This window comes from Phacochoerus africanus, chromosome 8 (assembly GCF_016906955.1).
Source record: "Phacochoerus africanus isolate WHEZ1 chromosome 8, ROS_Pafr_v1, whole genome shotgun sequence".
NCBI classification, from domain to species: Eukaryota; Metazoa; Chordata; class Mammalia; order Artiodactyla; family Suidae; genus Phacochoerus; species Phacochoerus africanus.
The window spans coordinates 98,816,148-98,830,091 of record NC_062551.1 but is presented as its reverse complement, the minus strand read 5'-3'; the positions used below and the strand labels follow the sequence as shown (position 1 = coordinate 98,830,091).

The 13,944-nt window shown below is 48.9% G+C and overlaps 1 protein-coding gene across 2 annotated transcripts in view; it reads left to right on the top strand.

The window, feature by feature from the left end:
• Nucleotides 1–617: 617 nt before the first annotated feature.
• Nucleotides 618–13,944, top strand: part of RAB12 (RAB12, member RAS oncogene family) — a 28,995-nt gene continuing 15,668 nt past the window's right edge. For both annotated transcript variants that reach the window (XM_047793740.1, XM_047793741.1), the window contains exon 1: nucleotides 618–1,133. In XM_047793740.1, coding sequence (XP_047649696.1) covers nucleotides 641–1,133 — 493 coding nt within the window. In that variant the 5' untranslated portion in view covers nucleotides 618–640. The remainder of the gene's footprint in view (nucleotides 1,134–13,944) is intronic.

The following is a 13,944-nucleotide window of genomic DNA, read 5'->3' as shown; positions in this document are numbered from 1 at the left end:
GAGTTTCTTACTACTGTTTGAATCTGAACTCACTTGCTCCCCGAAAGGTGCAGGCGATTTATTTATTTTAAAAGTTAAAAGGAATAAAAACGTCTGCACTTTGAATTAGGACGCAATCAGAGCTAAGAATGACTGTTTTGTGTGTTTCTTATGGAAAAGGCAGGACGTGATCAGGCTCCCTCCCAAGCGGGGTAGGTGGGGTCTGGGCGAGTCTGCGTGGGGCCCCTGGGGGCAGGTGTCTAGGCCGAGGCCGGCCGGGAATTTCAGCATTTGGCGACAGTGCCAGTTTGCCACAATGATTTGGGACAGTATTTTAGAAGGTTTGGGGGAAGACGGCTCAGACACTGGCCTGGTGTTTGGGGACTGTGCTCAATGACAGCAGGGTCAGGAGGGGAAAAAAAGAAAGCGGGAATGGGGATGGAGGAGAAGGGGAAGATACAGGCCTCAGAAAGAAAGCAGAGTGAAGAGAAGGCAGTGGAGTCAGAGCAGAGGATGCCAGAACGCAGTGAGTGGGGAGGGGCTGGCAGGCGACGCGAGGGGCGGGCGGTCCTCCGGCCGGCAGGGGGCGCGCGCGACCTCCCCGCGTCCCGCCCCGCCCCCCCGCCCGTCGCGCCTGCGCCGTCGCGCCGCCTCGCCCGGGATGCTGCTGCCGCTGCTGCGGAGTAGCTGCTTCCCTTCCTCCTCCCCCGGCGGCAGCGGCGGCGGCGGCAGCGGCGGCGGAGCGGACGCGGGCGCCGGGGGCCGGCCGGCGGCACAGCTGCAGCGCGGAGACTGCGGGCCGCCGGGGCCGCTCGAGCGCGCGCTCGCCCAGCCCGGGGCCGACTCGGGGCGCGCGGCGGAGGCCGAAGGGGCGCGGGGGCCCGGGGCGCGCGGCTGGCGGCGGGCCGCGCGGGGGCCGCATGCGTGCATGGATCCGGGCGCCGCGCTGCAGAGGCGGCCCGCGGGCGGCGGCGGCCTGGCCACGGGCTCCCCCGCGCTGTCGGGCGGCCAGGCCCGCCGGCGGAAGCAGCCCCCTCGGCCGGCCGACTTCAAGCTGCAGGTCATCATCATCGGCTCCCGCGGCGTGGGCAAGACCAGCCTGATGGAGCGCTTCACGGACGACACCTTCTGCGAGGCCTGCAAGTCCACCGTGGGTAAGGCTGCCGCCGGTCGGGCCGTGCGTGCGGAGACTGTCGAGGGGGAGCCCCTCCGCCCCTGCCCGAGGCCTGGCGGAAACCCCTGGGGCCCCTCGCGGACTTATCCTGGGCACCCGCGCTGCGCCGTCACAAGGCTGGGCGATGCGCGGGGCCGGTCCAGCCTGGAGACGGTGTGAACATCTTTCCGCAGAAACCCGGCCCCACCTCCTCACGGGAAAGAGGTGGTGCCAAGTGGGGGGCGGGCAGTGTGGTGAACTCAGGCTGTGCGCTGGCTAGATGGCCAGAGTGGGTCATCTGTGGGCAGTTTGGATGTGTTCGCTTTGCCTTACGAGGGGGAGTGTTTTCCGTTTATTTTCTAATTTTGAACTCACTTTTAATGAAGTTTTAAATTCCCCGTGGAGGATCTCTGGGGAATATTCAGACTAACACCACATCAAGTTTCTTCTTTTATCTGTAAATGCGGGGCAGAGGGACTTCACCTGTGTTTGTCCGTGACCTCAAATAGCCCAGGGGCTCCCATAGTAAGGAGGCGGCCTCGGGCACCACCAGGTGGGTGAAGTACAGGGGTAACTACAGGACGGGCCGGTCAGGAAGTATAACGTCCTCAGGATGTAAAATTGAAACTGCAGGGAAGTTTTCTGATGAAGTCAGGCGCACACGCCTTGGCTTGAGGCCAGTCAAGTCAGTGGGTAACAGTGGTTTCTATGGAAAACCCCTTAGAAGGGATCAGAGGTAGGGGGATCCCAAAGATAAGATAGTTCTTCAAAATGAAGTGTAGTCATCTCCAGTAACAGGCAGGTGTGTTTAGTCATGGGCAGGACATCCCAGGGGAGGTCTAAGAAACAGTGACTAAATAGTATGTAAATATGAAATTCAGAATTTAAAATCTCTTTCCAGGGAATTCCCGTCGTGGCTCAGGGGTAATGAACCCCACTGGTATCCATGAGGATACTATCCTTGAGGTTTGATCCCTGGCCTTGCTCAGTGGGTTAAGGATCTGGTGTTGTGATGAGCTGCAGTGTAGGTTGCAGACACGGCCTGGATCTGGTGTTGCTGTGGCTGTGGTTTAGGCCAGTGGCTGCAGCTCTGATTGGACCCCTAGCCTGGGAAATTCCATGTGTGGTAGGTGCAGCCCTAGAAAGACACCAAAAAAACCCTCATTCCTCATGTTGAACCTATTGTAACCAATGGTGGCTCCAAGGTGATACAATTTGAGGTTGTCAACAGAATAGTACCACATTTAAAATGTCTTATTGGAAAATTCACCTCCCTCAATGTGTTTTGTCTTTTTGTTTTGTTTATGAGAATGTATTCCCTTTAATGCCTTTTTAGTAATAGATCATGTTGGAAGTACGTATGCTCTCTGTACTCTGTTTGTTTTTAAGATCTTGGCCTTAAAGATCTTAGGGATCATGATATTAAAGCTCAACATAGCTTAGTCCTGTCTCAGATATCCAATCTTGGATCATATAAAGCACAGGAAGTTATTAAACAATCAAATGAGGGTTTATAATGTTATTTTAGTACCTGGCATGAATAAAACAGCTGAAAGCAATTCAAAATTGTCCATCTTTCATGGCTCTGCACTTAAAGACATAGAAAATGAAGACTAATATAGTTGTGCTGTGTGATGAAGAGAAACTAGCTTAGGCATAATGGGGAACAGGGCTTGGGTGGATGGAAGGTGAGGTGGGATGACACAGGCGGCTTTAGGATGGGTCAGAGGAGAGATGAGGTGGGGTTCTAAGCCAGGGCCACAGTGGCATGGCATCCCCACAATCAGGAAAAAACTCCTTAGGGGACATTGGGAATGACTGCTCCAGGACCTTGAAGCATTGGGCACAGCACTGGCAGGAGACAGTGTGGCTAACTGGGCAGGGTTGCCTCAGGTCTCTGGGAATCAGGAAGAAACTGAGAGGTGAGGTGATGAGGCAGTTGGTTTCTCTGACCCCTTGACAAAACAGACCTAAAAGCGCACACGCGCACACACGTGTCCTCGTCTCCCACCCGCTGCCACCGTGGGCTTCCTCCTGCATTTGTATTTTGTCGTGCTCATTTTTGTTTCATAGTTTATAGTTCTTGACTTGATCAGTGTTTAATGTTGGAGGTTCAGAGAAAGAGGGTAGCTTCTGGTCTCACCTACAGTATGTGGACACTTTGAGAAAGTTAACTATCCCTCCCTCAGTCTCGGCCCCAAGTTGCTTTTTCCTTCACTTACTGAGCACCTGCTGTGTGCTGGTGCTGGGCTGCCCACAGGGGACTGAGTGGTGACCAGGACAGGAGCCAGGGGAGCAGGATGCTTCAGGTGGACAAGGGCAGCAGAGCAGTGTGTACAGACCCTCCAGTAGCGAGTTGGCGGAATGCTGTAGACATAAGTTCATTCCTGGAGTTCCTTTAGAAAGACGTATTTAAATGCGGCGCTGGGTGTGCTGTGGGGGTGTGGTTGCCTCACCTGAACGTCTCCTGCCTGAGCAGATAGCTCATAGGGTCCTTCCAACACCAGTTGTTGAGTGTCTCCTCAGAGTTGTCTCCTTGGAGCACAGTCAACTCCACACTCTCCTCCTCGGGGCCACATGCCCTGTCCTGGCTGGCCCGTGTGCTCCTTGGACAGCAGGGTCTGGAAGGACCTTGCGCCCCTTGGCCTGGCGCAGGCGCCAATCCGAGAGCGTCACTGGAGTGACAGCCTTGAGGGCCTCAGGCTGCAGGTATCTCTGGCAAGTGCCTTTTTAAAGCACATCAGACTCACTGGACTTTCTATAAAAGACAGTAGTGGGAATGCCAAGGGACTTGGGATAATAAACCTGTTTTGTAAAATTTTAAGTGAGCAAAATGGTTTTTTTTGTATCATTAACCAAATCAGAAGTTAATTTAGTTTGAAAGACATGCAACTCACCAGGCTATGGAAAGCTAAAAAGAGTTTTTAGGGGAGTTCCCATCATGGCTCAGTGGTTAACGAATCCCGACTAGGAAACATGAGGTTGTGGGTTCGATCCCTGGCCTCACTCAGTGGGTTAAGGATCTGGCATTGCCGTGAGCTGTGGTGTAGGTTGCAGACGCAACTCGGATCTGGCGTTGCTGTGGCTCTGGTGTAGGCTGGCAACTATAGCTCCGATTAGACCTCTAGCCTGGGAACCTCCATATGCTACAGGATTGGCCCTAGAAAAGACCAAAAAAAAAAAAAAAGAGTTTTTAATAATTGATCTATTAATAGAAATTGCCTAGGTGGAGTATTACTTTCAAATGGGGTTTTATATTCATAGAATTGAGTTATTTAGTATGATGTAGCCAGCATAGTGTGACAGGTCCTTTAAAGGGCACAGGAGCAACTTTTTGAAGTTTGAAATAATGGGGAAAAAAGCTAGTTGATTGTAGAGATTCACAATACTAATACAAAAAAAAATTGATAGTGTGTTTGTTACCCTTTGTTTTTTATGTAACTGTTGAAAGCTAGCTGTTGGAGTTCCTGCCTGTGTCATAGTGGAATCCTTGGCATCTCGGGAGCACCGGGATGCAGGTTTGATCCCTGGCCTAGGAACTCCACATGCTGTAGGAGGGCCAAAAAAGGAAAAAGAAAAAAAAAACCTAGCTGTTAATTTTGATTTTTTGTTTCCGTTCTGCTTTTTAGGGCCACACGCTCAGCATATGGAGGTTCCCAGGCTAGGGGTCCAATCAGAGCTACAGCTATGGCCTACACCACAGCTGTGGCAATGACAGATCCTTAACCCACTGAGCGAGGCCAGGGATCAAACCCCCAACCTCATGGTTCCTAGTTGGATTTGTTTCCGATGCGAGCGAAGGGAACGCCATGTTAATTTTGTTTGTTGTTTGTTTTTTTGTTTTGCTTTTTAGGGCCATACTCTTGGCATGTGGAGGTTCCCAGGCTAGGGGTCCAATCGGAACTATAGCTACTGGCCTACACCACAGCCAGAGCAACGCAGGATCTGCATCTTCGACCTGCACCACAGCTCGTAGCAACGCTGGATCCTTAACCCACTGAGCGAGGCCAGGGGTTGAACCTGAATCCTCATGGATCCTGGTCGGGTTCATTAACCACTGAGCCACAAAGGGAACTCCATGTTAATTTTGCCTTGATTGAAATGTTTTTACTAGGCAGCACTTCCTACCACCATCATCAAAGCAGCATTGCATTCTAGAAAAACACTGAAGTAAGATTAAGGAGACTGGGCTCTTAATTTAAGTTCTGTCACAAGGTAGCATGTGACTGTGGATAAGCAATGTATTGTCTTTGCGTGTAGAAGATTACGTTCTATTAGTGGGAGCTGCAGTTTTTGAGCAGTGCCCTGTACCAGCAAAAGTACACTCTTTACCTCACAACAGTCCTGAAAGTTTCCCCATTTTACAGATGAGGAAGCAAAGTCCCAGAGGGTAGACAGCTCACCCATGATGGCACAGTGGTTAGCAGGTGGTCAGGGCCAGGGCTGCAAGTGACTTCTTTCTGTCTATTCCTTAGCTTACTTTGAGATTTAAATTTACTTTACTCTGAAAATTCTGATGCTTTGGAATCAGAAACTATGAAACCCTTTCCTACTTGTCTAATTTGGTCCTCCCCACAGCCCTGTGAAGGGAGTGATGTCATCGATCTCTGGTATCCTTGAAATTGACTTTTAACAATGCCCCTATCATTCATTATTTTTCTCTGGATGTTAAAGTAATGCTCTATGAATTGCATTTCTTACCTGAATAATCAGTCATTCAAATATTCCAAGCCTCTCACATCTTTAGGAAAGCGCCCCCAAGTTTGGTGTATTTAAATAGAGGAAAAGGAGGAGTAAAACAGTTTAGACCAGAATTCTGATTTTCCTGGGCAGCAAAGTTTCTTTCAAAGTGTTGGGGGCCAACATAGAATTGCCAATTCATTTATATTGCCACAGAAGGACATTTTTGAGAAATTCACTATCACCAACTTTTTCTTTTTTTTTTTTTTGGTCTTTTCAGGGCCACACCCATGGCATATGGAGGTCCCAGGCTAGGGGTCCAATCAGAGCTGCAGCCACTGGCTTCCACCACAGCCACAGCAACACCAGATCTGAGCCACGTCTGTGACCTACACCACAGCTCACGGCAACACCAGATCCCCAACCCACTGAGCTGAGGCCAGGGATCAACCCACAACCTCATGGATTCATTGCCACTGAGCCAGGACGGGTACTCCTACTAACTTTCAAAAAAAAAGAAAAAAAGAAGACAATGACTTAACAAACATAGACCCCCCCCCCCAAAAAAAAATAGGAAAGACAATATCAGAATTTAAAAGTTCTTTAAATTCAGTTCGAGAACCTCACTTCTCTGCATTTTTCTCATTTTATAGCAATTCTTTAATTTCACAGCCTGGCCCCTGAAGTGTAGGTGGTCTTAGAAGGTGGTAGCGCTGGACAGAGCCCTGTTCTCATGCACTTACTTGGTGTGGTCTCTTCTCAGAGAGATCGTGTAGCTTTGAGTCCCATGTGAGTAGAGGATGCCCTCCTTTCCCAGGACGGAGAGGCCTCATGGTGCAGGTGCCCCTGTTTCAGCAGGGCCAGCAGTAGAGTGAGTGGAAGGCAGAACCGAGGGGTCCATGGAACAGGGAATGTAAATGCTGGGCAGGAGTCACCATCTAAGGATTGGCCTTGAGTGTCAGGGGACAGGATGGATGAGATGCAGGCCACCAGCGTCTGGTCCCCTCTGCCTACAAGCAGTAGAACTGCTGTCAAGGGAAACTGAATGCTTGTTCTTTACTTTGGAAATTTAAAGAGATTTTTGCTCGGAAGCGTGAATGAACATTTTATACTGGATTAAAATTCTAGGAGTTCCCACTGTGGTACAGTCGGTTAAGAATACAACTGCAGGAGTTTCCATTGTGGCGCAGTGGTTAAAGAATCCAACTAGGAACCATGAGGTTGCGGGTTCGATCCCTGGCCTTGCTCATCAGGTTAAGGATCCGGTGTTGCCGGGAGCTGTGGTGTAGGTCACAGACACAGCTGGGATCCTGTGTGGCTGTGGTGTAGGCCGGCAGCTACAGTTTCAATTAGACCCCTAGCCTGGGAACCTCCATATGCCGTGGGTGTGGCCCTAGAAAAGACCCCCCAAAAAAATTAAAAAAAAAAAAAGAATACAACTGCAGGGGAGTTCCCGTCAAGGCACAGTGGTTAACGAATCCAACTAGGAACCATGAGGTTGTGGGTTAAGGATCTGACATTGCCGTGGGCTGTGATTTAGATTGCAGACTCAGCTCAGATTCCACATTTCTGTGGCTGTGGTATAGGCCAGTGGCTGCAGCTCCGATTAGCCTGGCAACCTCCATATGTCATGGGAAGCGGCCCAAGAAAAGGCAAAAAGACAAAAAAAAAAAGAATCCAACTGCAGAAATTCCCATCTTGGCACAGCGGTAGTGAACTCAACTAGTATCCATGAGATTGTGGGTTTGATTCCTGGCCCCCTCACTGAGTGGGTTAAGGATCTGGCATTGCCGTGAGCTGTGGTGTAGGTCACAGACGTGGCTCAGATCCCGAGTTGCTGTGACTGCGGTGTAGACCAGCAGCTGCAGTTCTGATTCAGCCCTTAGCATGGGAACCTCCATATGCCAAAGGGGTGGCTCTTAAAAATTAAATAAAATAAACTATTCCAACTGCAGAGGCTTGGGTCCCTGCAGAGATGAGGGTTTGATCCCCAGCCTGGCACAGTGGGTTAAAGGATCCAGCATTGCTGAAGCTGTAGATGGGATTCAACCCCTGGCCCAGGAACTTCCATATGGCTCCGGTGCAGCAATTTTAAAAAAAAAATTTTTTTAGCAAAGTTCTAAGCTGTGTGTTTTATGTTGCTCTCCTGTGATCACATGCAGTCTTTCCGGCCACGGCTGAGCTGAGTGTTTCACTTACAGGGAAGTTAGGGAGAGTCGTCCTGAATTCCTACCCACTCCAATGTCAGCCCCTCCCCTGCCAGGGTGATGTGACACAGTGACTCGGACAGAGTTTCTGTGCCACCATATGCTGTTGATGGTTTGGCTTATTTCATGAACTTAATGCAGGCTGGTAGGCTTGTGCAGACGTACGTGTGGATAAAGTAGCTGTCTTTCAGAGAAAGAGTGGCAAGTTGAGACCAGGTTATTGAGGTTGAATAAAAGTCTATTTAAAGACCTGGCTTATGTGCATTCAGCCTTTCTTTCACTGTCAGGCACCCGCTAAAGAAGAAAGGTCGAATTGTATGTGGTGGTAAGGATCCAGATTCTTCGAGATTGCCTCTCCTGCAGCCATGGAGCTTGCGGAGGGCCTGGGAACTCACTTTAGAAGGCAGACGAGGGTCCTTGGAGAACTGACAGGTCCAAAATATTCTCCAGCTTTGTGTGTCAGCAACATGATTCTAATGAAGCGTGTGTTTGCGTTTGTAAGGAACACATAGCTTTGTACAGTAGTCAGCAAATATTTCCTGAGCGGCTCCTTCCACTTCCATAAGTCATACTGCTGGCCGCTTCACGGGGCCTAGGGCTACCTGCTTACCTGGCCTGTCCCTTTCAGGAGGAGAGGTGAGTCTCGGAGATGCCAGATAAAATGTTAGCAGGAAGGTAAAAAGCTGCGCTCCTTCAGCAGAGGAAGAAATGGACTCTTCTTTTGTCCTTTAACATTTGGAAAGTATTTAGAAAACCAGAACCACAGGCCTAAATAGTATCCAAATTGGATGTGATTATGTTTTATTTTTTTAATCCTTCAACTTTAAAACCAGAAAACACAACACAGGCTTAATGGAACACTGCATGCCGTCAGAAAGCTTTTCCCCCAGATCTGAGCCTCCTATGGTTTGGTGTCTGGTGCTGATGTAATGCCTTCTCAGTTTACAAACCAGACAACAACTTGCAGATGCACCTGGGCAAGCTTGGGGTGGGAGTTGCCCTTGAATAGCTGTCCTTGACGCTTCGGGGCCCCTGAAGGCAGGTGCAGGGGGAAGGACCACCCTCCAAGGCCTGCTACACACACACACCTATAGCCAAACCTTCATTTTCGATTGGTTTGGCCTTTCTCCTTGGCCTCTCCTGTCATTCTAGGTGCTACCTGGGGATGTGATCAGTGGGAAGAGTATGGGTTTGGCGGCTGGATGGATGGTTGGTCCAGGGTTCAAGTCCCAGCTGTACTCACATGTTGTCACTGTGTGTTTAGGCCAATGACTTACTTGTTTCCTCTTTCGTAAAAAGAAAAATGAGATAGAACTTAGACTCTTTTCTGTCTCCTGCTGTAGGAATGAATGAGCGTGAAGTACCTTTCGTACTTGGGCCAGAAAAGGCTTAACTATGCTCCCTTATACTCCCTTTTTTTGGGGGGCGGGGGCACTTACAGCATGTGCAAGTTCCCAGGGCCATGGATCAGGCCCTCACCACAGCAGTGACAACACCAGATCCTTAACCTGTTGCGCCAGGAGGGAACTCCTCTTACCCTCTTATGTTACAGATGCAAAAACTCTGAAACACTCCAAAAAAAAAATAGTTCTTGCCCTTTAGTAATACGTACAGGTGGGCGGGGAGTGTCAGAAGGTAAACACATGACCTGGGTAAAAGTCCTTGGACCTCGCCTGCGTTTTACAGGTCCATCTGAGCAGCCGTGAAGTTAGTATTTTTGCAATTGAAGGAAATACTACTGATCCATCATTTGATCATCTGGGGGGGGGGTTGGTTTTTTTGTTTGTTTGTTTTGTTTTTAATTCCCAACTCTTCCTCCCCCATCAGTTTTCTCTTCCCCTTGTGACCAAGAGGTGGAAATGAGTCGGTGCGTCTCAGACAGGTGTCTGTGTGGAGGCAGAGGGCAGGGCCAGGCCTGCTGGTGTGGGGGCAATCTTGTCCCTGCCGGCCAGCCCCTCACTCATTCTCTTACAATATTTTCTTAGCAACACAAAACTCTTTTTTGAGGTTAAATACAAGTTTACTGCTGCCTCCCAGTGTTTCCTTCCTTTTCTTACCTTCAGGTGAGGCTGCAGGTGAGCTGGGAGGAGCCAGGCTACCCAGGTGCAAATCTGTGCCCTCCCACTTACCAACTTATGGACCTCAGGCAAGGTCCCGGCACACTGGCCTCAGTTTTTCATCTGTTGAATGGGGATGGTGACAGTATCTCTGTGACACTGTCAAGCACATCCCTGCAACCAGGTACACAGAGCCCTTTGAGCAGCACCTGAAGTGCTGCAAACATATGACAGTTAGCTCTCTGCCCGATGGGAAGGGAACACATCCTTTCCTGTAGCCCTTTCCTGTGTGCACCATGACTGGCCCACCTCTCCTGCCAGGCTCCGTGGGCACGCTCCGTGCCCCTCCTCCCTGAAGCCCAGGACCCCAGACTCCCCTGTCCGTGCCTAAAGAAATTTGTGTGTGGCAGGGCCTGTTCCAGCCAAGTTCAGGGCCACATCCTGCACGGTCAGAATCAGAGACATGGGTGGACTCAGGGCACAGGCTGGACAAGTCTGGACAGAGAGAGCGGCAGGTCCTATTGGATGTTTAATGTCCTTAGGCCTGAGAGTGTTTTTTAATGACATGCACTCATTTTGACTATTTTAGTAGAACCTACTCCTGAGACAGAGTATCATAGTTACCATACTTTGTTTCTGTTTTGTTGACCTCTCCTAACTCGGCTTAAGTCGGAAAAGCTGAAGGGTATTAAATAGGGTTTCAGGTTCAGGTGCCTCCTGTGGACAGTATATGAGACGGTCTGCCGGCCGCCAGGTTGCGTCGTCTGTCCTCACAGGGTGCTGTCCTGCGGGAGTTCGTCCTGTGCCCTCCCCGTAGGCGGTGGTCAGGTGGAAGGCCAGCCTCATAGTCAAGGGGTAGTTTTCTGGGGTTAACTTTCTTTTGATCTCTGTGACTTAGACATATTTCTTAGGATTTTTTTGTTTGTTTTGTTTTTTCTTACTATCAACTCAGTGAAAATGCTGGGAGGTCTCTCCATCTGTAGAAACATTATGTCCAGAATTGGGCGACACCGTAAAAGATAAATGAAACGTCCTTGGAAGAAAAGCCTGTGTGTGAACCTGAGGTAGTTAGTATGAATTGGCAGTGACATTGTGACCACTGCTTGGATTGGGACATTTCAAAGTCTGGGAAACCCTTCATCCTTCTGAAAGAGTTAAGTAAACCACAGCCACAGTCTGGTGCCAACCCCAGGTCTCTGCTGCTGGGGGACGGGGAGAGGGGGAGGGACACTCAGCTGTCATCACAGTGCTAGCCACTCTGTTATTTTTGCTTTTATTTAGCTTTTTGCTGAAAGGGAATGTTAAGAAAGAAGCTTCTGTTTACTTTTGCATTTTCATTTTTGTAACTTTTTATGCCCAGGCAAAAAAGTAATAGTCCTATTTTTAGGGGGAAATGTTTTGCCTTCAGGGGAGCTCAGCAGTCTTATCAGCACTAAGTACACCAATGCTTTATGCTCTTGCTAAGAGTTATGAAAGATAAATCCAAAGCTGATAGTACCCGTGAAGCTTTGTTCTTTAACAACTTGGTTATGGTGATTCTGGGCCATTTGCAGAAATTTTTGCACTTTTCTTTTTTTCCATGCATCTGACCTTTATCGTAACAATCTTTGGTGTGGGCTGTTACAAATTTGAATCTAGGTTTTTCCCCTCAACCAGCATGTGATAGAACCTTCAAGTAAATGGCTTTGGCCTCTCCCCTCGGAGTGTCCTATGAGATGAGGAAAGCAGTGCTGGTTCGTTGGGCGGCTGGAGGAGCCCACGTTTTGCACGTCAGGCACAGGGGGTCGGATAGGTGCCCACTGTCATTGTTATTAAAGGAAGTTAAAATCGAGAAGACTTGGGAGTTCCTGTTGTGGTGCAGCGGAAATGAATTCGACTAGGAACCATGAGTTTGTGGGTTCGATCTCTGTCCTCGCTCAGTGGGTTAAGAATCCCGCGTGGCCGTGAGCTGTGGTGTATGGTCGCAGACGTGGCCCTCAAAAGACAAAAAGAAGACGATTCGACTGGACCAGTCATATCTCTAGCCATTGATGGCAGGATTGCAGCCCTGTGAGCTGTATCCTTCCTGATTGAAATATTGAATATGTTATGGACATTTTTAGGAAAAGTACTGAAATCTTTTTATTAAGACTTCATAGGTTGGTGAGCTTAAAGGAAGTTTTGTCACCCAGCAAGACATACACTTAGGGATCCACTTCCCATCATGTGACTGAGTAAATGGTTACTGTGATAACACTCCAGGAGGGCGGGGGAGGGGGAGGTCTGGGCGCATTACGATGCCCATCCTTTAGGGATGTACCATCAATAACAGGAATTGCAGGAGAAAGGAGGTGCTCTGTTTCCAGGGTGATGCTTGTGCGCTGAGCACCCCAAATTCCACTGCTGGGCCCTCCAGGCACACCCAGAACAGAACATCCGCCCTTCCTTCCTACATTTTAAGTGTGTGTGTTTGTTTAATCTCCAGTCCTGAATTTCCTCTTGTTTCCAAAGAGTCAGCATCTCTCTTTCACATCCAGCATTCAATGGAAGAGGGGAGCAGGCTTACCAAGTCATTGTCGTGGACCAGCGAGTTTCTAGGCTCCAGGGAGCTGGGGGGTGACTGTCCTCAGAGGGCACCTGCTCCCGTCATGCAGGAAGCTAACAGAGAGATGGGCAGTGCAGGAGGGGAGCGGAACTGGGATGAGGAGAGGGTCAAGCGGTGGGGCCACTGGAAGGTTCAGGTGGAAGCCACCTAGGACTGGAAAGGTTCTAGGCAGACCCGCCAGTTCTCTAAAAGGAGAGGGCAGCCGAGAAAGGCACTTTTTTGCCAGGTGCCTGGAGCATAGATTTAGGTCTGAATGACTCAGCTCTTCAGGGCCAGGGACAGTCCCCACCCCCTGCTGGAGTGGTAGGCTGGTTGCTTCCCCCACTGGTCAGGACAGGATAGGAAACGAGGTTCTCAACCAAAGTTGCCACCTTTTTTGTCCCTTACCTGTTTATAAGCACTGGTCCTGGGCGGCCCTGCCCAGACAGGAGTCTGTGCTGGCTTCTCCCAAAACCAATCTCCTATTTGAGGCTTACCTTTTGTTAAGGACCATTATAATTTCTTTAACATGTAAATATTAAAAATAAAAAACATTGAGATATTTTTGCCTTGATGTTTAAAAGTTTTTTAAAATGTTTAGTTGTGTACTTTGATACAAGAATTTGTTTCTAAGCCATAATTAGGATACGTTTACAACCATTACCAGCTACTTAGTGGCTATTAGGTAAGGTAAAGATTTCATTTATGAGAGAGGACTATTTTAAGGAGCTGCTTTCTTTTGTGGAATTTCAGATTTAGCCACTGGCTATTTCTCTGTGTTAGTGATGACATTAATCTCCCTAAAACTGGATAGTCTTCATTTTGGCTAAACAGATTCTTAATCCTGTTCACTGTTGGTTCATCTTTGCTTTGCTTGGTTCTATTGGAATTAGTAGTATCTGTACAATCACATTGTGATAGTACTACCACTTACCTCTGATGTTGACTATTAATGCCCTTTCCTTTTATGTTTATAAATTAGACTTCGTGGTTTGCAAAATAACCCTATTGCAGGACTGCTAAAGTTCGGAAGTTCAAATTGGTTGGAAAAAAGTGCCTGACAATTTCAGGCTCAGAACAGCACTTAGCAGCAAAAATCGCCAAATCACCTAATCAAAACAAAAATTATTCTGGCAGTTTCAAGGGATTCTTTTTTCTTCTTCTTCTTCTTCTTTTTCCTTTACAGGGATGCTCTCGTGGCATATGGAAGTTCCCAGGCTAGGGGCTGAATCGGAGCTGTAGCTGCTGGCATATGCCACAGCCACAGCAATGCGGGATCCGAGCTGCATCTGTGACCTGCAGCAC